The sequence below is a fragment of the Camellia sinensis genome, chromosome 7 (assembly GCF_055761805.1).
Source record: "Camellia sinensis isolate YWXY chromosome 7, ASM5576180v1, whole genome shotgun sequence".
NCBI lineage: Eukaryota > Viridiplantae > Streptophyta > Magnoliopsida > Ericales > Theaceae > Camellia > Camellia sinensis.
In genome coordinates this window covers 64,627,856-64,654,466 of record NC_138967.1, presented here as the reverse complement: position 1 = coordinate 64,654,466, position 26,611 = coordinate 64,627,856, and the positions used below count along the sequence as shown (strand labels likewise).

General features: G+C 34.4%; 1 protein-coding gene across 2 annotated transcripts; it reads left to right on the top strand.

The window, feature by feature from the left end:
• The first annotated feature begins 19,817 nt into the window (after nt 1-19,817).
• Nucleotides 19,818-25,875, top strand: Z-ISO (15-cis-zeta-carotene isomerase). Of its 2 annotated transcripts, none has more exons than XM_028225402.2 (4): nt 19,818-20,546; nt 23,234-23,380; nt 23,531-23,740; nt 25,358-25,875. In XM_028225402.2, exons 1-4 carry the CDS (start codon nt 20,115-20,117, stop codon nt 25,691-25,693), a joined length of 1,125 nt encoding a protein of 374 aa, XP_028081203.2. In that variant the 5' UTR covers nt 19,818-20,114; the 3' UTR covers nt 25,694-25,875. The 2 variants fall into 2 exon arrangements, with proteins under 2 accessions (XP_028081203.2, XP_028081204.2); XM_028225403.2 differs by having other exon boundaries at nt 19,947-20,546; nt 23,567-23,740.
• Nucleotides 25,876-26,611: the final 736 nt, after the last annotated feature.

Here is a 26,611-nt window from a genome sequence, read left to right as displayed (position 1 = left end):
CTCAAAAAATTTTATTAGAGCACAATGGCATGAGAGTACCTGATGATTGATGATTGGTTTAGAGAAAGAGCACGTAGTTGCGCGGAGCACCTAATTAATTTTCATTTGAATTATTTATAGATTAATGACTCGTAGCTCGAATTCGGTGGCCCGAATTCGGCTCGAAATCCAAAACAACGTCATTTTGGGTTTCGATATATATATTTTTTTTTTCTGCCTTTTCTTTCTCTTCCTTTTCTTTCTTTCTTTTCTTCTTCTTCGTTGAACACAGGAGAAGAGCAAAGGTGAGAAAGAAACAAAGTCGTCGTCGGCATCGCAGCTCGTCGCTTGTCGGTCGATCGTCGCATCGCAGCCCCGCCTCCGCCTCTGCCTCCGTCCGCCGCCGCCTCCGCCTCCACCTCCGCCTCCGCCTCCGCATCTACCTGATTTTGTTGGCCCCTCTAGTCCACTTCTTCTTCTCTTTCTTCTTCCTCTTTCTCTTCTTCTTCTTCTTCTTCTTCTTCTTCTTCGAATTCGAGCCTCCAAATTCGAGCTACAAATCAGAACTGTTATTTATATTACTGTTTATATCAGCTATCGTGTCTCAAAAGCCTCCTACTCGCTATGCCTGCCCATGCGATTTTTTTTGTCCCACCAAAATCCCACCTTGGATGGGCTTCAAAAATATTCTTTCCTTTCAGAAACTATTTTCACACCTCAAAAAATTGTTTGTTTTCGGAATGCTATTTTAGTAGTAATTTTTAAATTTTTTTATTAAAATATGAGAGAAAAAAATAATCAACTTGTTTAGTTTTGATTTTCAAAAAATAATTTTTAAAAAATTTTACTTTTTTATTTTTCATATTTTAATGTTTTGACAAAGAAATTTGACTCTCTCAAATCAAATCTCCTAGAACCTCTTCGCTTCCTCCGAGTTCTCCACTCCCTCCCGTAGTACCTCTTCCCTATAATCATCCTCATCATGACATTGAAGGTGAGCTCGAAGAACGCTGATTTCATGTTCACCGCTTGATCTAGATTTACGGCCTGAGTCTATTGGTCCCCAAACTTTGCCTCAGAGACTAGATCGTCAAATTACATGGTAATAAGTTCTCAACCCCAAAGTACCATCCTCTGGTGGCGCCGCCGCCGCCGCCGCCGGGGGGGGGGTTACACAAAAGAGTTGGCAAGCCCATCTGTGTGTGTGTGTGTGTGTGTAATTGTTTGTATATTTTGTGTGAGTTAGCTCCTCTCCTTTAATGTCCTTTGCCTCCTTTGGACCTCTCTATATATTTGTTTGTATACATATATAGTGTAACAAGAATTTAATGTACATGGACTTGATTGAATGCAACATCCAACCTTAAAGAGTAGGAAGAAATGACAGAGAGAAAGAGAGAAACAACCAAAAAGCACAACTCCACTTTCCCATTAAATTAGAAACACAAGCCTAATTATGTGAGAGTTTTGTTTCTTTTTTGTCCCTCTTGGTCTCCAATATATATGCCTCTAGAGTATAGTAAATCAAAGAGACTAGAGAAATTCTCTGGATTGAAAAGAGTGACTTCCATGGATTATTACCTGGAGATGATGAATATATATGTATAGTGGTAGATTGGACTTAGATTTACTTAAAGCTAGATGGTTGTTGTTGTTGAACGCAGAGAAAATGGTAAACAAATAAGAGAAAATTATAAGTAAATCAGAGAGAATTTCTCTGGTTTGGACCAGAGAAATTATCTAGATCGAAACCAGAGAGATTCTTTGGATTGAAGAGAGCGACTTCCATGGATTGTTATCTGGAGATGATGAGAATATATGTAGAGTACGGTGGTAAATTGAACTTGGATTTACTTAAAGCTAGATGGTTGTTGTTGTTGAACGCAGAGAAAATGGTAAATAAATTAGAGAAAATTATAAGTAAATCAAAGAGAATTTCTCTAATTTGGACCAGGGAATTTCTGTAGATTGAATTCTTTCTGGATTGATTTGAGAGATCTTAGACATTATGAAAATATTAGATGTCTTTTATGTTATAAAATCTTAATACCAGGAATCTTTAAAAAATCCACTTAAAAATATCCAAAATACCAAAAAATACACAAAAAAAAATAAATAAATGAAAATTCAATATATTTTTTTATATTTTTGTGTATTTATTAATTTTTTAAAATATTTTTTCACAGATATTTTATTATTTAGATACATTTAAGTAAGGTGCATCTAAAAAAGTAAAAAAAATTGCTTAAAATTTTAAAAATATTTACTAAAAACAAAAAAAAAATAAAAAACAAAAACTCAATTTTCAGAAAATTGAATTCAGAAAACTGAAACAAACACACTGAATATGTTTAAAATGAATTTATTATTTTTTATGAAAAAAACATACCAAAAGTAGAGAGAAAAGAGATTTTTTTTTTTATTTTTAAATATAATTATTTGACTTTTAACTTTTTTAGTTTTTCCCAATCAATACTTAAAGTCCTTAAAAAATCTTTCCATTTTAGTTCCTTAACCATCAATTTTTTTCAATTAAATTCAATTTTCAATGAACCTTATAATTTCATTAAGAAAAAAATCACGTTGGGACAAATTCACTCCACCCATATTCATATTCGACCAGTATTTAAGGATAACAATGGAAAGATGAAAAAAATAAATTAAATACCCTTTTTCTCTATGAAGTATTAGAGAATTCTCACTTTGGACCTTAATGTACATGAAATGCAATGTTAACAACGACAACATGCCAACTAGCGCCAATAGATTCAATAAAGAGATAGTAGGTTTAGTTGCGGTGGTAGTATAGACAGTTGAAGATAAGAGAGGTTATGAAATAAAAGAGAGAAGGTAAGACAAGAGAAAGGTGATGGGTGTTTGTGAACTGAGTTGGAGAGAAAAACAAATGGTTTGTTGTAGTGGAATGATTGGTGGTGGGATCCTTGATGGAAGAAATTTGAGAAAATTATATGCAGGTGGAAGAATGAAAAATAAATAAATTATTCATATATGAAAAGTGTAAGTGCGTCTATGGTGAAATACAAATGAAAGATTGTGAGAGTGCAAGTGTCACTTGTGCCCTGCCTGTAGTTCTCCAAAAAAAATTTCCTACTTCAATTAGACTATGTCGATAAAGGACTAGAGTATAAATAATTTACAACTTAAAGAGCCAAATGAGAAATTTAGAGCATAAAATTCTAAAACCAACCCTACATTATGTCGGTTGCAGTTTGGTTCAAATTGGAAAAGAAATTGATAGTTGAGGAACAAAAGTGAGAATTTTTTTCCCTTAACCAAAATGTAACATGAACAACAATTTTAAGTTCAAAGTGTAATTTATCCATCTTTTTGGTATATGGTTTAACAATATTCAAGGAAATGTCAAGAAAAATAATAGAAAATTTACCCATAAATCTCATACGGGAGAATGTTGACCTATTTAGTCCTAAAAGTTTTTTTTATAAACCAATTAGTTTTTTTTTATTTTATAAAGTTATATTTATTTGATTTTGTATGTCATTTGAGTTTAAGTGAATGTCCTTTTGTGATTCAATTTTTTAATTTTCTAATTCATTTTTTGGATGAGAATGGAAATGTGAGATGTGAAAAATTCTTTGAAGTGTTGGTTGTCGAACGTTAAAATCTACATTTCTATTAGTATGATTTTCTAGTGTTATATTAAAGTGCTACGTTTGGAAAAAAAATACACTAACGAGTTTTTGTGTATTATATTGATTCGAGTGCTACATTAAAGTGCTACGTTTAGAAAAAGTACACTAACGGGTTTTTATGTGTTACAATAATTAAAGTGTTATGTTGAGAAAAATACACTAACGAGTTGTTTTGGAATATTACATTGTAATATTTGAAAAAAGTTCAATAAAAAGTTTATTACTATATTATATTGAAGTGTTACGTTTGAAAAAAAAAATACGAAGAAGTTTTTTTGGAATGTTACGTTATTATGTTTGAGAAAAATACACTAATGAATTTTTTAGTATGTTACATTGGAGTGTTACGTTTGAAAAAAGCATATTAAAGAATTTTTGTATGTTACATTGATTAGAGTGTTAAGTTTGAGAAAAACACACTAAATTTTTTTTTATTGTGTAACATTAGAGTGTTACGTTTAAAAAATGTACACTAAAGAGTTTTTCTTAAACGTTACGTTTAGTAATTTTAATATTATAAGAAAATCCATGTTTGACCATCAATACATAATATACATATGTTTATGCTTGACCCTTTATGTAATTCATACTAGAATGAGACTTTTAGATCTATAAGAAAAAATGGGGGACCAAATAGTCATAAGATCACTATTTAAGATTTATTGATATTTCATCCAAAAATGATTGAAAAAAAATGGAAAAAAAAACAAATAAAAAAAACAAAAAAGAAAAGTGGAGGACATTGGAAAATGGGGCACAAATTTGCAAAATGGGAAGGGTCTTGTATGATGCAATACACGCTAAAATGTTTTGCTCGCATCTTTTGATAAATATTTTTGGGCTTCCCACATACTTCTAGTTCCCTTCCCTCCTAACATATGAAAAAAAAAAAAACCTAACAAGTTATTTTATTTAATGCAATAGTAATAGCAAAATTAATAATACTATGCATATATAAATAGAACACACCACACACACAAAAAAATAATAATGATTCAGATCTCTACAAAAATTCTATCCCCACAACTCTCACACCATCATATGTAATGTATGAGAGAGGAAAAAAAACAAACAAAAAAATAAAAATAAAAACATACATGGACTAATCACACATATTTAGGGGTCATGAGCATCTCCAAATTAGGATCCCAAGCTTTTTTTCCCAAATATATATATATACATTATGTAATTAAAATTCAATTTGGGTGTATTGTGTATCTCACAATTAAAAATTCAACCACACAATAAACGTCCAATCATAAAAAAAAATAAAAAATAATAGATAGAACACTCATAGTAATGTTGACCCTACAATTGAATCAACATCGATGTATGCCAATTAAAAACAATTCAAGACTCCATTATGGGTTGATTTGGCAGGTGGTTTGGTTTTTTAATTTTTTGATTTTTTAATTTTTTTAATTATTTTAATTTGAAGTTAAAAAGTCTGGTTTGAAAAAAGTTTTAGGTTTTTTTAGCTTTTTAAAATTTTTTGTGAGAGAAAAAATATAATGATTATAGGTTGAATGGGATGTTTTGTCTTATTAGGCTAAAAAGTCTATTTTATTTTTTGTGACTAAAATAGCCGAAAAAACCTCAACTTTTTCTTCCCAAGCGAAGTCTATGTTTATATATCTCAAGATTTCATTTTGTGAGTTTCATGGTATGTATGAATGGTGATCTAAATAGTAGATATTAAAATATATATATATATATATAATTAATTTAATTAGACATAGAGAGACACTAACTAATCATATTTTATTTTATAAAATGAGTAGTCAATATAATTTTAAACTAAAATATCCATTTTATAAAATAAAATATAATAAAATAAATTAGTATACCTATTAATGTCTAATCAAGCTAATTTTATACATATATGCCTCTCTTTGATGTTGTGGGCTATTTTTGACACTTTGAAAGTTAAAAATGTAATTTGAGCGTGTCAATAAGGATTTGAAAAGTCTTTATAGATAATAAATGCAAATTTTATCAAGCGATTGTATTAAGATTCTCTTAACCTCAATAAAGAGGACTTTACTGTGTTGTGTTGAAAAGATGAACCAATATTTTAACTCAAATTCATAACAAAATGGGAGGGAGAGACTATACAGAAATTGCAATTGATTAATTGAATAAATAATTACAAAATGTTATCTTTAGTAAGGGAAACTTCGAAACTTCAAACTGATCGAGTTCTTGGATTATAAAGTTACTCTACTCTTATGAAATGTAAGTGCAGTGGATAAAAATAAAGTGCTAAAATTTAAAGATAAATGAAATTGACAAAGATATAGAGTCTAGATTTAGTCGGGGTCTTCGTTAGTTTTTATTTTCATTTATTTATAGAGATTATTTCATTTTTGCCACTATATTTTTACACGATTTTCAATGACCCCCCAGACTATTATTTTCACGTGTACTCCCATACTATTTAAATTACTATCAATTTTGCCCCTGCTGTCACATTTGAAACGAAAAGCGTTAAAAAAATTATATTTTGGCCCCAAATTTCAAAATAAAGATTCAAACCCACTCTTTTTTACCAGCAAACCACCACTACCAACCACCACTTCAAGCCCTTCTATCTTCTTCGTCATAACTCCGTTCGCTTCATTTTTACGTCGTTAGATTCAACTCACAGTCTAGTTTTCATATCACATCTCACACGTCTCGTTCTTTCTTTTTTTGCATGCTATCAGAGCTCCGAAAGTTGATATAAAAAAAAAAGACTTTTCTTCTCATTTTTTACTTTTCTTCGAGCCATCTTTTGAACCTCATATCTTTCTCGATTCTTGACGGTTCTACTTCATTCTTTCACCATTCTCTTTACCTCACTTCCTACTTCGCCCTACACTACCTCACTTTCTCACTTCTTCGTGTAATGGCTGGTTTTGGTATGCTGAAAGTTGTTCAAAAACTAATTTTGAAAATTTTAAAACATTACAACCCATATGGTGCAGTTCTATGAAAAAAAGTGTTTGATACCCTTCCCTTGCATCTCTCGCCACCATATCTTAACACTCCCATCTGCTGAGCCGGTGAAGACCAACCTATCAAATCCGGCAACCACCGGACTAATACAGACAAGCTAATGTTAACTAAACAGGCTGGTCTTTCACGAAGCCAGGTGCGCTACTTTTTGCTAGCTCTAGTAGCCTCTACTTCACACACACGCATACTACACAAATGTGCACACACATATACAGGCACTCAGAGAGCTCTCTTTAAGGTGCTCAATGTCGGATCAAACTTTTGACCTGTATTTAAACACGTCCACGGCTATATAAAATTGAGGTGATCAAGGTTGACAATGCTAACCAGGTTTCCAATTGGTTCATCAATGCAAGAATGAGACTTTGAAAGCCCAAGGTGGAAGAAATACACGTGCTCGAAACAAGGCAAGGTCAAAAAGCTTTGCAAATGGCGGAACAACAAAATACCGATGGGCCAAATGATCATATGTCTACAGCCACCTCACTTGCTTCTGAAAATCAATCCACATCCACCAAGCAGGCCCAAGACCTTCCATCTAAACACACTAGAAATGAATTTCCCGATATATACATGAGGACTGAAGAGCCGGTGAATTTATCTTATGAAAATTTGTCACGTCATCAACAAATTAGCGTTGGTGCAAACACTGCAACACTAGGACTCCATCAGAATAACGGAATTGGTTTATCAAAGCCCTTTCCAATTAGCGCAGCTCATCGTTTCGGTCTTGAAGCGAACACCGAGGGATATATAATATGTAGTTTTGAAGCACAGAATCGACAATTTGGAAGAGATATGATTGGTAGGCAACTTTTGCATGATTTTGTTGGCTGAATGATATATATTAGATGTGTGCTTTTTATCGACTGCCCAAACCAAGAGAACCCATTAGGTCTGTAAATGAATAGTAATCGTCGATTTGAGTGGCGTAAGAGGACCATGGAGATTTCGATAATGGCAAGGATTCGTGTCAGGAAGTCACGTTTGGTGGAGAAGTGCTAGGAGGGTTGGTGTCGACATTGTTGAATCGAAACGATTCGTCTGCGGGCTGGAGAAGTGTTAGGAGGGTTAGTTTGCATCTTTCTTTTGAAATTTGGGGCTAAAATGTAATTTTTTTTAACGTTTTCCATTTCAAATGTGACAACATGGGCAAGAATTGATAGTAATTTAAATAGTATGGGGATACACGTAAAAATAAAAGTAGTGGATCATTGAAAATCGTGTAAAAGTATAGAGGTAAAAATGAAATAATCTCTTATTTATAACCTTTTTCTGATACCATCGAAATTGTGACGTCCCAAAATAATTACAATAAAATCATCAAATGACAGTTATTAAATAATAACAGATGTCTGAATATAATGTTCTCCCATTCATAAGGTTTCATGTCTTTACAAAGTGTAACACATGCAGTAATATATTCATAAGTCCTAACCCTGAATCTATAGCATGTGTCATAGTAAAAGATATGAAATAAGAGTTAAACAGATATAGTAATGCTCTATTGGCTACAACTTTCCAAGACAGTGCTTGGTTACAACAAATGTGAGTTTAAACTCAATACAAATAAAGCCCTATGTTTGTATAAAATAAATACAACAATAACAAAAATAAAAGCTCTTGGCTTCAAGTACTCCCAAGTTATTACCTTGGCGGAGGTATATCATCAGTACCTGAAAATGGTTTTTCACATAAGGTGAGCCAAAACCCAGTAAAAATACTCTAACACAGTGTGTGAATCTCAACAAAGTTATAAGTGAATGTATATGCAATGCTCATGCTAAAAACATCTTTTTATATCTTCTTCTAAAAACTATTTAATGCTAGGTTATATCACAATTCATGAATCACTTTCTTCATAATTGAAAACAGGGCAGTGGATACAATACTAAGAATCTCTAGGATGTGTTTACAAGTAGGCTACAAGCACTATCAATTGTCATTTTTACCGGTACTAACCCGAAGGCTCGGCACCTATCTGTGCGGGTTTCTGGACTTTCACTAAGGACACACAAGCCAACATTATACTACAACTACACTCCTATCCAGATTTACCAAGGTATTCACCATTTTTTCTTCAAAACAATAACCATTTTCAATGTGTTAAATATGTTATAATGCTCAATGCAATAGATGAGAAATTAGTTTCAATTCACCTAATTCTCATGCAATTTCTACAACAATCATAACTATCCTCTACCGATAACCCAAAATAAATATCTCTATACAGATAATTAATTTTCAACATAGATATACTTTCCAACATTTTCAAATATGAGTGATAATTCATATCCAACTCCACCATTATCATCATCATCGTTCTAATTTCATAATACCAACATCAATTCTATTTTCTCTTTACAAAACCAAATATTCACATTTTAGGGCAAAACTCTCTTTTCTTTACAAACCAATTTCAAGGGTAAAAATACATTGTTTTACCACAACTCAACCACATTTACAATTCCACAACCATTTTCAAAGATCCATTTGAAAATCCCTCTTTTGATTTCAATACCAAAACCTTAGATTTTTGTCAAAATTCCCAAATCTCATGATTTCTTTGAAAAGACAAATAACTAAGTTAAAAATCATACTAAAGTGTGGAGAAATCCTTACCTCAAAGAAAAGGACCAAGAAGAGCAAGAGTTAAAACTTGATGAAGCCGAAAACGAACTTTGTTCCGATCAAATGAAGGCTCTAGTTGAGCTCTACCTTTTTCTCCAAAGGACAAGGGTTGAGAAACCACTAGATCAAGGTGTATTTGAAGGTAGAAGATGAGTTATAGAGAAAGAGTGTCTAGATTTAGGGTTTGGAGGTGTTTAGAGAGAGATGTATGAAAAAGTGACTTAAAAATATGACTTTACGGACTGATATACGCGCAAACTGCTCAAGTGCAGGAATGGTCGCTCAAGCGACTAGATACAATAAAAGAGACCGCTCAAGCGAACAAAGTACCGCTCGAGCGAAGAACACCACCCTTTCAGTACCTTGTAGGCCAGCAAAAGTAGTAAGAGTTCTAAAAGACCGCTTGAGCGCAAAAAGGACTGCTCAAGCCAAGACCGCTCGAGCGCAAGAAACACCGCTCGATCAAATAATGCCATACTCCCAGTAATTTTGCAAACCTGCAAAAGTACTAGAAGTTCTCAAAGTTCGCTCAAGCGAACAAGCCAAAAACAGGACAACAATGGTTTGAAAAACTAACTCCCAACCTGTTTCAAACACAACCAAGACACTTCCATAACCAAACTCAACAAGGAACGAGACAAAACAGGACATGAATAACCATTAAGACAAGAAAACTCGAATCCAAAACAATGAACGAGTCAGGTTCAAACCATAATCGTTATAACCTCCCCCTTTAGGAAATTTCATCCCCGAAATTTTAAAATCAACACAATAATCGCTGTATTTAAATCAACATAATAAAGATCCAACCATCCTCATAACCATGACTTATCTACCGGTCATTCATTCTCATAATAATGATAAACAAGGTTCTCAATACTGAATATACAATTCACATTATCAAAACATACACAATGTTAACATTTGATTAACATAATAAGATCTTCCTTATAAGTTTTCAAATATCAACAAAAAGGTTCAGATACTTCTCACGGCCTTCAGCCTCACATTCCCAAGTCGTTTCCTCAACCCCGTGGTGTCTCTATAACACCTTTACCAATGGAATTGTCTTATCTCGCAAGACTTGGTCTCGCATGTCTAAGACTCTAACCGGTCTCTTCTCATACGAGGCATCCTCATCTACCTCTAACTTGGTCCAATCCAACACCTGTGACAGATCGGGCTCATACTTCTGAAGCATACAGATATGAAACACATCATAAATCCCGAAAAGCTGTGGCGGCAAGGCCAAACGATAAGCTACCTCCCCAATACGCTCTAGGATCTTAAAAGGCCCAATAAATCTAGGACCCTCCCTGACCACTTCTCCTAGAACCAGAACTTGGTACCGGGAAAGTGGACCTAGATTGTGTTTCCTAGGACTGCTGTGGATTGGAACCCCTCTGTCTTTTACTGTCTCGAGTCTTTCCCTAAACCTCCTGATTCCTCTACTTAGAGCTCCTCATTCGCTCCTCCTCAGTCTGAATCACGGTCTCTAAGTGAGTCGCTGCTTCCACAAGACAACCGTAATCCCTAATCATGGATGCGACCACCTTAAAAAGGAGTTTGGTTTTCAACCTCTTCCCAAACTCCAAACAACGGTGTTTCTCTGTTGCTACTAGCTCAAGTGCAAACCTCGACAAACTAGTGAAGGTAGCCTCAAACTCGGCCACCGATGTATTAATATTGCTTGAACTTCAAAAACTGCTCCATCAACCTCTCTCTAACTGTGAGGGGTAAAAACTTATCTTGGAAGACGTTGACAAAAGCCTCCCAAGTCATCCCAATGTGTCCATGCACAAACTTCCACCACTGACCCGCATTTCTCTTTAGCTAGAATGATGTCAAGGTCACTCTCAGCCCATCGTCCTTGATGCCAAGCATCTCGAACGTCTTCACCATTTGCTTTAGCCACTTATCCGCCTTTAGTGGCTCCTTCAGAGCCCCCAAAAACTCATCCAGATTCGACTGGAAGAACTCCCTCTTCAAAAATGATGGCCATGTCTTAGCAACATGGGTCTGGACTTGATTCTCAGCTCTGAGAATGTCCATAGATTCCTGCAAAGCTCCGACCATCTCAGGGGCTAAAGTGCCCATGGCTTGCTAACGGCCACATTGGCCTGACTAACCTCTTCCTTCTGCGTCAGAATATTATTTGGTAACGACACATTCTGCCGTCTAGGCCTGCCACGCCTACTACCACCACGTCCACGTTCTGGCATCCTAATGAAGGTAACATAAGAGAATAACATATTTACAAATGTGCTGAATCTAATTCACTCTCCTAATGCGGTAGACAACAATTAATTCACTCCACATAAGCATATAGTCACATAAACATATACGAATTTCCTTTCTAGATAATGATCATCCAGCGATGTTGCCAGAGTTCCAGTTAGAAATAACAGTGATCAAGTGTTCTTCTAACAGGACTTCTAGAAACTCATAGACCTAATCAATATCTTAGAAATTAAATCTCATACCTACTTAGTCATATAAACATGCTATCACATAGCCTACCAGGTTTATTCCTAATATCATCTAGCAAGGGAACCCATTGTAGTAATAACCACTTTTCACGATCCCAAAGTATTCAAACTTGGTAGCTTTAATACCAAGTTGTAACGCCCCGAAATAATTACAATAAAATCATCCCACGACAAATATTAAATAATAATAGATGTCTAAATATAATGTTCTCTCATTCATAAGGTTTCATCTCTTTACAAAAGTATAACATATACAGTAATATATTCATAAGTCCTAACCCTGAATCTATAGCATGTGTCACAGCAAAAGATATGAAATAAAAGTTAAACAGATATAATAATGCCCTATTGGTAAAAAATTTCCAAGACAGTACTTGGTTACAACAAAAGTGAGTTTAAACTCAATACAAATAAAGCCTTATGTTTGTACAAAATAAATACAACAATAACAAAATAAAAGCTCTTGGCTCCAAGTACTCCAAAGTTATTGCATTGGCGGAGGTATATCATCAGTACTTGAAAATGATTTTCCACATAGGGTGAGCCAAAGCCCAGTAAAGATATTTTAACACAGTGTATGAATCTTAACAGATTTAAAAGGTGAATGTATATGCAATGCTCATGCGAAAAACATCTTTTTACATCTCTTTCTAAAAACCATGTAATGCCAGGTTATATCATAATTCATGAATCATTTTCTTTACAATTGAAATCAGGGAAGTGAATACAACACTGGAAATTTGTAGGATGTGTTTGCAAGGAGGCTACAAGCACTACCAATTGCCATTTTTACCAGTACTAACCGGAAGGCTCGACACCTATCCGTGGGAGTTTCTAGACTTTCACCAAAGACACACAGGCCAATATAATACCACAACTACACTCAATAGTTAGGTTACTATCTTTCACCATGACCTCCTTCATTCTCGCTACTTCTTAGGGTCATAATCTTCTCCTCGTGCGTGTGTAACTGCTAGCAATTGCTTTTTGTTTATAACACCTTGAATAATACTATACTATTATCTATTTTTGAATGCCTTCAGCCAAATTAGTTATCTTATTATATAAAATAGTTAAATTAATACCTAGAAAATATTATAATTAATAAGTTTTAGGGACAAACTTCTATTTAGAAGGGGGAAATATGACATCCCAAATATTTAATTAATTTAACAAATTAATTAATTAAATATTTAATAATTTTATATATCTATTTATTTATTTATTAAATTAATTAAATATTTGGGGTGTTACATTTTATATGATTTCTACACCACATGTCTGTTATATTAAAATGATTTTTGTATTATATTAAAATGATTTATTTATTCGAACCAAACTATTCTTTGTTTAGCTTAAATAATTATCCATGGTGATTTTTATACCCTTATACTCTCAGTATAATATTACTTACTTTGCTATGTGCTTATAACTATTAAACACTTTCATGTGATGAAGCTTAGGGAGGGGAGTTAATTCCTTATTCAAAAGTTAGAAGTAACAGGACCACTGCGTATGGTAGGCATAAGGCACTTTACAATTATAGTCTAGCTCATGTAAATAAATAAAAGCTCTAATGTATATGTTTTAATTAAATAAATATTTGGATACTATTTTATTTTACTCCGCTGCATTATTAATTTGTTATGACCTCAGTTTTTGACTTGTCGCGAGATCGCGAGATCTAACCTCTGGGCACCGGGTTTGGGTCGTAACATCGTTAACTCCTTCTTCACATACCTCTCACATGTTGCTCATTATTTTTACTGGTTGAACTTGCATTCATGACTCACATGGGCACCTTCGAATATAATAATATAATTCAGCAGTACAAAGCCGAATAGAACAATATAATTCAGCACTTTATAGCCGAAATAAATTACTAAATTTGATTGATAAATATCAAAAAATTAATTAAAAATCGATATTAAATTATCAAAATAATCTTTTATTTTCGGTCTTAGTGTGTCGAAATAAATTAAATGATTTAGCAGTTGATGTCCGAATATATTACAATAATTCGACACTGGTTGTTCGAGTGAAAACCGTGAAAAGAAAAAAAAATTATGCACGAAAAAACTAATTTGTTCATCACTGATTTTGCTATTACATGACATATTTTTGCCCAAGTTTGAACTTCTATTATTTTGCAACTCTTCCATAACAAAATCAAAAAAAAAATTTGGAACTAATAAGAAATAATATAAATAATAGATTATAAACGTACAGATTAAAGCAATATAACAGTTGTTATGAGAGTATTGCTTTATAAGTCATAGAGGAGTATATAGCAAGCACAGTGACAATAATGAAAAAAACACTAAGATTTAGTTTTTTTAGTCAAAAGGTCTACACTAAATTTTTTTCCTTTTTCAAAAATATGTACATAAATTTTTTTCATATAATATTGTAGACATTGATAAATGGCTATTATAGTTATTTTAATTTAAAATATAATTATTATTAAAATATTATTTCATTAAATGTGTCTACTAAGTGCGTGAAAATCGAACTACCCATAGTTTAGGAGTTCACAACCCAGTAACCTAGTTGACTGGTTTAGAGTTCGGCTGAGCTGAGCGGCCTAATCTATGAAGAAGAGATAAATGGATCCTCTCTTAACACCTGTAGCTGATTTCGTCCTATTCCTTCCTCCAAATGACAATTGAACGAATAGTGGAGGAGTTCACAATCCATAAGGTTTTCCTTTTCTAGAAACTTTGATGTAGAGCTGGTCGATCGGGCGGTCGACCGGTCAATGTAAATTTTTCACAAATTATGTCTTGAGGGAGTCATTCGAGAGACATCTGGCCAGACGTTTGGCCGGTTGTTCGGTAGGTCCACACTCAACAGCTATGCACAGGTTCGTTATTTTGAGTTTTCTTCAACTCTAGTTTTGAAGACTTTTGTTCATCTATTTGGTGAGGTCTTTCCTCTTATTTATTTGTGATTATTTGGAATTCACCTAAGGGTGATTTGTGAGACTATTTGTGTCTCGTTTGTAATCATTTGGAAACTTATTTGGTTGATAGTGGAATCGAATTTCGATCCCGTGGACGTACCTTACATTGAGGGAACCACGTAAAATTCTTGTGTTGCTTTTGATTTAATTTTTCCGCATTAGTTTTTATTCCCATTGACTGATTTATTTGTGGGGACTCACATATTTTCCCTAACAACTGGTATAAGAGCTTACAGTTTATTTGAGTTTATTTATTTATGTAAATCAATGGAGGGGAATGTGGGTCGTATATCTAGTTTCAATGGAAGTAATTGGGTAACTTGGAAAACTAAAATGGAGGACCTATTATTTTGTAAAGATTTGTATGGACCCATTGAGGGTGATAGTGGCAAACCCGAGGGTATGAACGATGATGAATGGAATAGGCTTAATCGAAAAGCCGTTGGTGTTATCCGCCAATGGATTGATGACAGTATGTTTCATCATATTGCTACTGAAATTTCAGCACATGATTTATGGAAAAAATTAGAGAGTCTTTATGATAGAAAATCAGCCACAAATAAAGCCTTTCTATTTCGTAAGTTGGTTAATTTAAAATATAAAGATGGCAGCCCCATTCCAGAACATTTGAATGAAATAAAGAGTATTGTTAACCAACTTGCTTCTATGAAAATTATTTTTGATGACGAGTTACAGGTTTTGATGCTACTTAATTCTTTGCCCGAAAGTTGGGAGACTTTGGTTGTGACGGTTAGTAATTTGGCACCTGATGGAGTTGTCACAATGGGCCAAGTCACTAGTAGCTTGTTGAATGAAGAAACTAGAAGAAAATCAGCGGGTTCCTCTTATTCGGAAGCATTTGTTATGAGAAGCCAAAGAAAAACAAGGGGGAGGAGTAAGACTCTTCATGGTCGTGATCAAAGCCGTGACAAATCAAAATATGGTTCTTTTTCAAAGAAAGACATTGAGTGCTATTATTGCCATGAGAAAGGGCACATGAAGCGAGAATGCTGAAAGCTCAAGAACAAGAAGAAAATGCGTGACAAAAGTGTGGATAAGAAGCAAGAAGACACAACGGCAGTTACTACCGATGATCTCATGGTCGTTTGTGAAGATGATTGTATCACTTTTGTGGCCCAAGACAGCAATTGGGTGATTGATTCTGGTGCTTCTTTTCATGTAACTTCTTGAGTTGATTTCTTCACTACCTACACCGAAGGAGATTATGGTTCTGTTTGAATGGGTAATGAAGGTTTGTCTAAGATTATTGGTATGGGTGATGTTTTCTTGGAAACAAATTTGGGCTGCAAATTGTTGTTTAAAGATATGAGGCATGTTCCCGACATTCGCCTCAATTTGATCTCTACTGGGAAGCTAGATGATGAAGGCTTCAACAACAAATTTGGTGATGGAATATGGAAGCTCACAAAAGGTTCTATGGTGGTGGCTAAGTGCAAGAAGACTCATACACTTTATTCGATGCAAGGAAAAATTTGTAAAGGTGTTGTCAATGCACTTGAAGATGTTACTTCTACCAAATTGTGGCACAAGAGGCTTGACCATATGAGTGAAAAAGGGCTACAAGTTTTGTTCAAGAAAGAGCTTCTACCCGATTTGAAAGGTACATATCTCAAAACTTGCGTGCATTGTTTGGCGGGTAAACAACATAGAGTTTCTTTTCATAAAAATGTTATTTCTAGAAAGGAAAATGTTTTGGAGTTAATTCATTCGGATGTTTGTGGTCCTTTAAAAGTTAGAACACATAGTGGTACACTTTGTTTTGTTACTTTCATTGATGATTATTCAAGGAAAGTTTGAGTTTTTCTATTAAAAACTAAAGTTCAAGTTCTAGAAGTATTTAAGTATTTTCAGGCCATGGTTGAAAGAGAAACATGGTAGAAATTGAAGTGCATCCGATCAGACAATGGTGGTGAATACATTGGGCCATTTGATGAGTATTGTCGCAGCCAAGGTATTCGGCACCAAAAGACAGTTAAGAAGACTCCTCAACAAAATGGCGTTGCCGAGAGGATGAACCGCACCATTGTGGAAAGAACAAGGTGTTTTCTTTCACAAACTAAATTGCCAAGATCCTTTTGGGGTGAGGCAATGAGTACAGCGGTTGACGTGATCAATTTGTCTCATTGCTATCCTTTGAATGGTGATGTTCCTGAAAGAGTTTGGATTGGCAAAGATGCGTCTTATGAGCACTTGAGAGTATTTGGTTGCCAAATTTTTGTTCACATTCCAAAGGATGAGAGGTCCAAGCTTGATAATAAGGCCTCGTTTGGGAACCCTCATTTTTAGCCAAAAAGTCAAAAAGTTACTAAATTAGCCAAAAAGCCAACAACTCATACCAAAAAGTCAAAGATTCTCTTTTCTCTCTAGTTTTTGCACATCTTTTTGTAAAAAGCCAAAAAGTCATCCCAAATATACTAGTTTTTTTTAGCTAGCCAAGTAGCCAAAAAGTTACTAAATTAGCCTGTTCCCAAACGAGGCCTAAGTCAAGATAATGTATTTTTCTTGGTTATGGACGTGATGAATTCGGGTATAGATTGTGGGATCCAGTCGACAAGAAAGTTATTCGAAGCCGTGATGTTGTGTTTCTTGAAGACCAAACAATTGAAGACTTTGGTAAAGGTGATCAACCGGAGCAAAAAACTAGTGATCTCATTGACATAGATCTATCTCCTTCATCTTCAGTTGATGATGAAAATGGGGGAGATGTGCAGCCACCTATTGAAGAAGTGGAGGATGATGCTAATCCTAATGAAGTTGAGCCAGAAATTGAGGAAGAGCATCCAATTCAAAAACCGCCAGCACAACTTGAGTTGAGGAAATCTATAAAGGACTGACAACCTTCAAAAAAGTATCCTCCCAATAAATTTGTATTGATTTCCGATCAAGGGGAGCCCCATAGCTACCAAGAAGCAATTGAGCACGCAAATAAAGATAATTGGAAAGAGGCCATGGAAGAGGAGATGAATTCCTTACTTGAAAATCACACTTATGATTTAGTGAAATTGCCTAAAGGGAGGAAAATTTTGAAAAATAAGTGGGTCTTCAAATTGAAGAATGATAGGAAAAATCTGAGGTACAAAGCACATCTTGTTGTGAAAGACTTTGGGCAAAAGAAAGGCATTGACTTTGATGAGATTTTCTCACCGGTTGTGAAGATGTCTTCTATTCGGGTTGTACTTGACATAGCTGCAAGTATGAACCTTGAAGTTGAACAACTTGATATGAAAACCGCATTTCTTCACCGTGATCTTGAAGAAGAAATTTATATGGAGCAACCAGAAGGTTTTGTGGAAAAAGGGAAAGAAAAATTTGTTTGCAAATTGAAGAAAAGTTTGTATGGTCTTAAGCAAGCTCCGCGGCAATGGTACAAAAAATTTGCCTCTTTCATGATGAATAATGGTTTTTGTAAAACCACTTTAGACCATTGTGTGTTTGTGAAAAAATTTTCGGATGGCAAATTTATTATTCTTTTGCTTTTATGTTGATGACATGTTAATTGTATGTCAAGATTCTACCATGATAAACAGGTTGAAATTGGAGTTGAGCAAGTCTTTTGCTATGAAAGATTTGGGACCGGCAAAGCAAATACTTGGTATGAAAATTGTTCGTGATCGTAAAGAGGGACTGATTTGGTTGTCTCAAGAAAGTTACATTGAGAAAGTTCTTGAGAGCTTCAACATGAATAAAGCAAAGCCGGTTGGTTGTCTACTTGCGAGTCACTTCAAGCTTAGTTCGAATCAATATCCTACAAGTGAGAAAGACAAAGAAGAGATGTTGAAAGTTTCTTATACTTTAGCAGTTGGTTCTTTGATGTACGCCATGGTTTGTACAAGGTCGGATATTGCTCACGCTGTTGGTGTGGTGAGTCGGTTTCTCTCTAATCCGGGTAAAGAACATTGGGCAGCGGTAAAATGAATTCTAAAGTATCTTCGAGGGACTTCGAAGGTGTGTTTCTGTTTTGAAGATAATTTGGTTCGTTATTTTAGGTTTTCTTCAACTCTAGTTTGAAGACTTTTGTTCATCTATTTGGTGAGATCTTTCCTCTTATTTATTTGTGATTATTTGGAATACACTTAAGGGTGGTGTGTGAGACTATTTGTGTCTCGTTTGTAATCGTTTGGAAACTTATTTGGTTGATAGTGGAATCGGATTTTGATCCCGTGGACGTACCTTACATTGAGGGAATCACGTAAAATTTTCGTGCTGCTTTTGATTTAATTTTTCCGCATTAGTTTTTATTTTCATTAATTGATTTACTTGTGAAGAATCACATATTTTCCCTAACAAGTAAATTGCTGAAATGTGTAAAAAACATTCTCAATTTAGGGATTGTTTGGGGTGTCCTAAATAAGTGCACTTTTTGTCTTTTTGGACTAAAAAATTGAGAAAAAAATATGGATGTTTAGGTTAACTTTTTGAATTTTTATGAAAAAATATGTATTAAAAAATTGTATAAATTAGTGTGTAGGAAAAAATTAGGATTGAGAGTTGTGCAGCCGTAATTTTTGATTTTTGGTGAATAGTGATAACTTTTTAACTTTTTAAATAATTTTTTAGCTTTTTGACTTTTTTTCAACTTGTCAAACTTGGCCTTAGTAAAAGATTTGGAATGTTCTTAATTTGATACAACTTTGATGAAATCATTGAAACTAAAAAAAGTATACTTTTTTACCAAATTTAAATTTGGTGACATATTTAGTTAAATGTTGGATATGGCCTTATTGATTTGAGATTGATAAATTTGTTGGATATTGAAAGGTAATTTAGACATTTTATTCTTTTATCTATAACAGGACTCAGACTTTAACAGGGACGTAATGTAATTTCTCAAATATCATAGAGGAACTTGTCATAAAAGTAAAAGTTATGTTAGGAATTTCAAATGAATTATTAAATATTTTATTAAATCTCTTGTATAGGCATGAAACTTATATAAATCATATATATATAAGCCTCACAATTATGTAAAAAATTTGATAAAATATTTAATAATTTATTTAAGATCTACAACATTTTTCTAAAAGTAAACCTTTGGGTGGCAGTATAATTTTCCAAATGACAATTGAACGAATAGTGGAGTTCACAACCCAGTAACCCAGTTGATTGGTTTAGAGTTCGGCTGCTAAGTGACAGTTGAGCTGAGCGGCCTAATCTGCGAAGAAGAGATAAATGGATCCTCCCATATCAGCTGCAGCTGATTTCGTCCTATTCCTCCCTCCAAAATCACCCACCCGAACGAATCACTCCTTCCAGATTCCCTTTCCCTTTCCCTTTCCCTTTCCTTCCCCTCCCAAGCATACAAATAGAATAAAATAACAACCCCCCTGATTCTCTCTCTCTCTCTCTCTTTCTCTCTCTCTCAACATGGCGACTTCTCTTCTCCTTTCAAACCCCATCTCTCCCTACTCTCACCTCCCAACTAATAAATTCAAAACCACCTCAAAACTCTTCACTCTTTCAAACCCCTTCAAACCCTCCCAATTCAATTCTTCACCATTCCTCAGTAATCGCAAACAATTTTCATCAAAGCCTCTGACAAGAATACTCTCCCAAATCGACGGACCAACTCCGAGGTCAGTGTTGGAATTGTCTGATGAGGAGGAAGTTGATGATGTTTTGGTGGGCGAGGATTCTGCGGAATTCGATTTCGCCAAACAGAAGATTTCCTCTTGGATTTCCTTCGCTGCCGTTTTGGGGATTGTTCTGCTTGTGCTAGACGTGGCCTGGATCGATAGCTCTACTGGGTTCGGCAAAGCCTTCATTGATTCTGTTTCCTCCATTTCAGAGAGCCACGAGGTTAGTAAGCAAGTTCACATTTTTATTATTTTCAAATTTTTTGGTATTTGATGATGGTACTAGTTAATGGCTCATCAATTCTTTCATCAAATTTAAATTTGATGAAAAATTGTCTTTTTTTTTTCTGCTCCAATTGTTTCATCAAATGAGTATCAAATCGAATATAATCGTTTACCAAATTGAAGACGCCTGAGACCTTTCATCATTTTACTGTTCATAACCATATGTCCCCGATGACTACCTCTTTGCAAAAATTTGTGAAAAAATTACACTGGCTGGTCGACTGACCGGACATCTGCCCGGTGTTTTGATGAAAGTTCAAAGTATTCCATTGGAGCACTCGATATCAAATAGAGTTTTTGCTCAAATTTAAAAAAAAAAAGATACACCATGGGAGATGCTCTTAGTTCTTGTTTGATTAGCATGCTTAATAGTTGGGGTATTAACAATCCATAGAATTAGCGTAGGATTAATTATTCAACTGGATTGGTGGAACAAATAATCTCTTCCCATCGACATTATTTTGCAATGGATATATGTATATATATATATAATCCCAATAATATGTTTGTTTTGCATTATTAGTTGTAGGATTAAAAACCCGCCAATTTTGTTGGACAGAATGCCCATCAGAATCTAATCCAGACAACAAAAAATGCAACCAAACACTAGAATCTGAGTCCCATGGATTAATTATCCCAATCCTATGCTATAATCTGTCTAATCAAACCGGCTCTTATATGCTTGTTTATGGTTGCTGAAAGAGAGAGTAATTATGTGACATCTAAAGTTTACTGAAACACCTACTTAATTTAGACTTGCAACTAGTATTTGGATTAATTGATGAGGTGAAAATTTAATTTCTTGGTACTGAAAACAGAAACAATTATAAGCATTCAAGAGTGTTGTTATACTGAAAGTAGGAAGGTGCCATGAACCTTGGTGAAGAGAGAATGTAGATTGAAGAATGGATATACAATCCCTTTTTAGATGGTGGGAATCAAGCGGTGGTGACTCTAAGAATTTTTGTTAATGGTCACATTTCAAAACTAATGTAGCGGGAAGAGCAAAATTTGTAGCAGCAAGAACCATAACTCATCTGCAATTTTGTTAAATCCAAAGATTACTAGAATAATAGGAAAAATATAGAGAATACCTGTAAAGGAATTCCGTATTACTCATCAACTGGGGAATCCTAACGCTGTTTTTGGTTGGAGAATTTGAGAAGGGATTTGGAAATAGAGGGAAAAGGTGTGTGAAACTAGGTAAAATTTAGATAAATTTTATTTACATTTTACCTACCTTTTCCTTTTCCTTTTCTTGTTCTAAATCTCTTCCCAAATTCCTCAACCAAACACAACGTAAGGCCTTTAAATCGGATTTGTTTTTGGGCCAAGTAATTGATAATAAAGAACCTTTAAAAAATGGAAAAAGTGCAAAATTTAAGCCCTAAATGATGGAATTTGCCTAAATTCTAGATCCTGATCTCCACGACTTTTTTCATCGCTCCAAATTTAATGCAATTCTAAGACTGTGTCCCTACTAATGTTGCTTGCCTTGTTTTTCTACATGCCTATTTATATGTTTTGGAATTGTTTGGCCAAGCACTCTGCATCAAAAACTATTTGGTATCATTTTCATTTCTAGTAATTTTTTTTTTTTGTGTTTTCAAAAAACAGTGAAAAAGTTGGAGAAACCCATGATTTTTATCTGTGATAATAAAAGTTGTTGAAAATTCAAAAAACAACTTAAAAGTGTTCACTAAAAAAGGGTTGTTTAAGACAATTTCTCGAAAATAATTTTTTAGCAAAGTCAAGCAAAGTTTTATGGTATAATTTGAGCAAATTTTTAGACAAAATTTTAAAAAAGGGTAAGGGCACATGCATCAAACCCAATGTGTCAAAGTCGGGAACCTACATTGGATCATTGGAGGGACTCACAGGATTGGATCGTAGGATCAGATTTAGGACAAAGCCCAAATAGTACACATTAATGTGTGTCCTACCAAATAGTAATTCTACATAAACTCTTTTCATATGCAACCTTTTTTCTCTACATTTTAGGTTTTGATTCTAGTCTATACTACCACAGCCTAATTCATGAAATTCCTGCTATTTGCCTTTTCAAAAATCAAGCATGACTGAAGTTCACCGCAAATCCACTTTTAGGAAGCATTTGGCCAAGTTTTTTGAAGTTGTCATGGGTCAGAAGCGGTTTCATAATGGAGGAACTTAGCCCATTGGAACTTGAATTGAATTGATTTAGAATATATTTTACTTGATATCTTGTCAAGGTTACTGATAAATGTGATCTGATCCTTGTTTAGAACAACTCGTTCCATCATCTTCTCTTCTGCTTCTTATGATTAATGAAGGCAATACAATTTGGATACTTAAAAAACAGGACCAAGAATCTGGCTTGGTACTGAAAATTTACCAGTACGCTAAATGGATTCTGATGTTCTTCCCTCTCATGCTTATGCTGGAACTTCACAAAGTAACTGTTATTCTATTTATACATGCTTATGAGGGTCTTAATTTCCATGCTACATATTGTAATAGTCAAAAGGATTTGTTGCTATGTGTTGATCTTTACCAGTTGGTTTTTGTATTAGAGGATGTTGTATCCTATTGTCTTTTGTAATCTGTAGGTTTATGAAAGCTGAGTCTGTAAACATTCTTCTGCAGGTTGTGATGTTTACGCTTACTCTCATTTTTGCCGTTGTCCACAGTGGCTTGGCTAGTTTCAGAGATAAGGGTGAGAAACTCATTGGAGAACGTGCTTTCCGTGTTTTGTTTGCGGGCTTATCTCTTCCGTTGGCTCTTAGTACAGTTGTGAGTTCTCAACCCTTTATTATGTCTGGAAGATCGTACATATGTTTAGTGTTTCCTTGAATTTATGGCCTTATGAAGTCTTTTCATCTTATTTTATTTTATTTAATGTTTAAACCAGTTTGATTGGTGTTTCACTTATCTGTGATTCAGGTATACTTCATTAACCACCGATATGATGGTGTGCAGTTGTGGCAGCTGCAAAGTGTTCCTGGATTACATCAAGTTGTGTGGCTCTCTAATTTTATTTCCTTCTTTTTCCTCTATCCTTCAACCTTTAATTTGTTAGAGGTAGCGGCTGTTGATAAGCCTAAAATGCATCTTTGGGAGACAGGTATCATGAGAATAACCAGGCACCCACAGGTATATAATCCATCACCTTTATCTAAAATGTCCATACACTATTCTGACTAGTCTTATCTTGAGCATTTAGAGGAAACATGTGAATATATAAAACCAGATTTGTCTTAGGTGAGGTTGATTGCTGTGGATCATAGCTTTCGTTTACTGCTGGTGCTGGGGATTACAAGCAATGTTTTGAAAACTAGACCAGACTAGCTGTTTGACTGGTTGATCCGTTGACTGGTCTAGCTTCCGGTCTGGTTAACCCCCGAATGTGTTTTAGATTCAAAATGGGCTATTTTTGTAAACCTGGCTAGCATGATGGTTGAACTGGCTAACCTTTCGAACCGAAAGCTGGTTCAACAACCCGGAAAGCTTCTACGTTGCTTAGATCATTGTCAAACATTGAAAAAACCTTCACTAGGGGGTTCGAACACAGAACCTGTCATAGTGGTAGTGTGCTTCAATCAATAAATTATCTCACCACTGATATTAGGTCCATATATATTATGTATTATGCATTCAATATATTTTCTCTCAAAACACCAAGTATAGTAATTTGTTTACAAGCAATCAATATAAATATATAGTATATATAAACGTAGATATTCAATAAGCATATATGTATCTTAAAATATAAAAATCATTTAAATGAATATGTCTTATTACTTTTTTTTTATTTAAATATAATTTTTAATATGTTGATGAGAATTGTGACATCACGGTTCGATGCTACTTGACTTGACGGTTGAACCAGTGACCCTTGACCCAGTCCTTTTCCCAATTTTAACGACAGTCCATGCTTTAGAACATTGATTACAAGAATGTTTAAAATATTTGGTTACATGAATAGTTCAAAAAATTGTCATTTATTTGGTTCTGTTTCATATTTCTCTATGAAATATCCTGTTGGCTAGGAATGTGGATGATACAATGAAAGTTATTTTCTTAGACTACTTTGGTATCACATTTACTGAAATAATGCAAATCTATGGAAGAATTGGGCTTCCTTTTTTTTTTTTTTTTTTGTGGGGTTTCTTTTTCTTTTTCATCTCATTCTTCAATCGTAATACATCAATCTATAGTTTACTGTATGGACCATCCACCAAAGTTTCCAGAACATTGACAAACAAGAAAAAAGAAAAGTAGTTCCAAAAAAATAAAAATAAATAAATAAATAAATAAAAATAAAAAAGGAAATAAGAAAAGAAATTAAGGAGGATAGGTTTGATATTCTAGTCAATGGATAAGGTTTCCAGTTTGCTATGAAAGTGGTTTTTGGATGGCTGGTGGAAATATAAGTCTTTTTTTTTGGTTCAATTGTACTTGATGTCTTAACTATTATCCTCCTATGAGTGAAGTTGGTGTTTAGTATTATTATTATCTTAGTGGAGGAAGCCCTGATGATCATGGTAATGCGATGGTGTTGATTCGTTATAGGTGCTAACAAAAATAAAATTTAAAAATTGGATTAATTTTATTAATTTCTGCATGGTGTCCAAAACCTTCCTTTGTTGTGGCATGTCAATAAGGGACTCTCTCTCTCTCTCTCTCTCTCTCTCTCTCCCCTATTTTTGTAAGTTGCCCAATAATGTTTTTTATTCTTTTTGTTAATTTATTTGTTTATTTTTCCTGCAGATGGTTGGGCAGGTGATGTGGTGCTTGGCTCACACAATCTGGATTGGGAACTCTGTTGCAGCAGCAGCCTCCATTGGCCTGATAGGACACCATCTGTTTGGTGTTTGGAATGGAGACAGGAGGCTAGCTATACGATATGGTGAGGCCTTTGACGTTGTGAAGAGCCGAACAAGCGTTATTCCATTTGCAGCCATCCTCGATGGTCGACAAAAGTTGCCGAAAGACTACTACAAAGAATTCATTCGATTGCCGTATTTATCAATCACTGCATTGACTTTAGGTGCATATCTGGCTCATCCACTCATGCAGGCTGCCAGTTTTCGGCTTCACTGGTAGAGGTTAGATCCCACTTCATTTCAAATGAGAAGCACTAATTTGAAATCCTGTGTATCTGCATATAGTTAACGATATATGTATCAAGGTTATCTTTTTGAGTGTTATAGAAAAAAATTTATTCTCTTGCACAAACTAGCTTGATATTGAAGTTATATGAAAGATTTGAACATTTGATTGGTTTCTCTTGTTCCTGTGTTATTTGCATCTTCTGTCTTTGCACCACTTGGTATTCATTCATTCTTTCTGAGAAATATCTCTCCGTCATCTTAGGCGAATCTTTAGGTTTCCGTGTCTGATAATTTGTTCCTTTCTTGTCCTCTGGAATTGTGATACTGAAAGCTTCTACTCTGAGCATAAAAATTCCTTTTCTTCAAGGACTTTCTTTAACTATATTTAAAAAATGCAATCTAGTTATTTGCCCTTGCATCGGCACCATGGGAAATTTCAGTTGCCACTTCCTCCTAAACAGAGTTTGGCTTTGCTATAGTTGTTTTCTCAAGAACATGGATAATGTTCATTGAATTCACTTTCTGATCAGGATTCATTTTCATTAATTGAATTATTATACACTCCAGTGGCATCCTTGTGACTGTGAAGAACTCCGTTGTAATCCGTGTTTCATTGCTAGGGTTTTCCCCATACTTTGATTACCAACATACATGCGTGAAGTAGCGTGACGTCCAAAACCAGAATTTTGAGCTTCTAGAACAGGAAAATCAACTTCAAATTAAGAATGCAAACATGGATCACACCTGCAATTCTTCGAGAATAGCTGGAAGTTGAAAACTAGGGAGATTCACTTTGAATTTGCTGAGGAAGAATCTAGGGTGAGAGGCTCTCAATTTTTATAGAAGTTTCTTCTTATGTGAAAAAGAAGAGAAACTAGGGCTCCATTTGAATCGCTACGTTTTGAAAACA

Excerpts from the sequence above, each read along its gene's own strand:
- Z-ISO (XM_028225402.2), top strand. The coding sequence starts at position 20,115 with ATGGCGACTTCTCTTCTCCTTTCAAACCCCATCTCTCCCTACTCTCAC. Across the intron at positions 20,547-23,233 it reads CCATTTCAGAGAGCCACGAG|GTTGTGATGTTTACGCTTAC; the intron begins GTTAGTAAGCAA and ends ATTCTTCTGCAG. Across the intron at positions 23,741-25,357 it reads GAATAACCAGGCACCCACAG|ATGGTTGGGCAGGTGATGTG; the intron begins GTATATAATCCA and ends TTTTTCCTGCAG.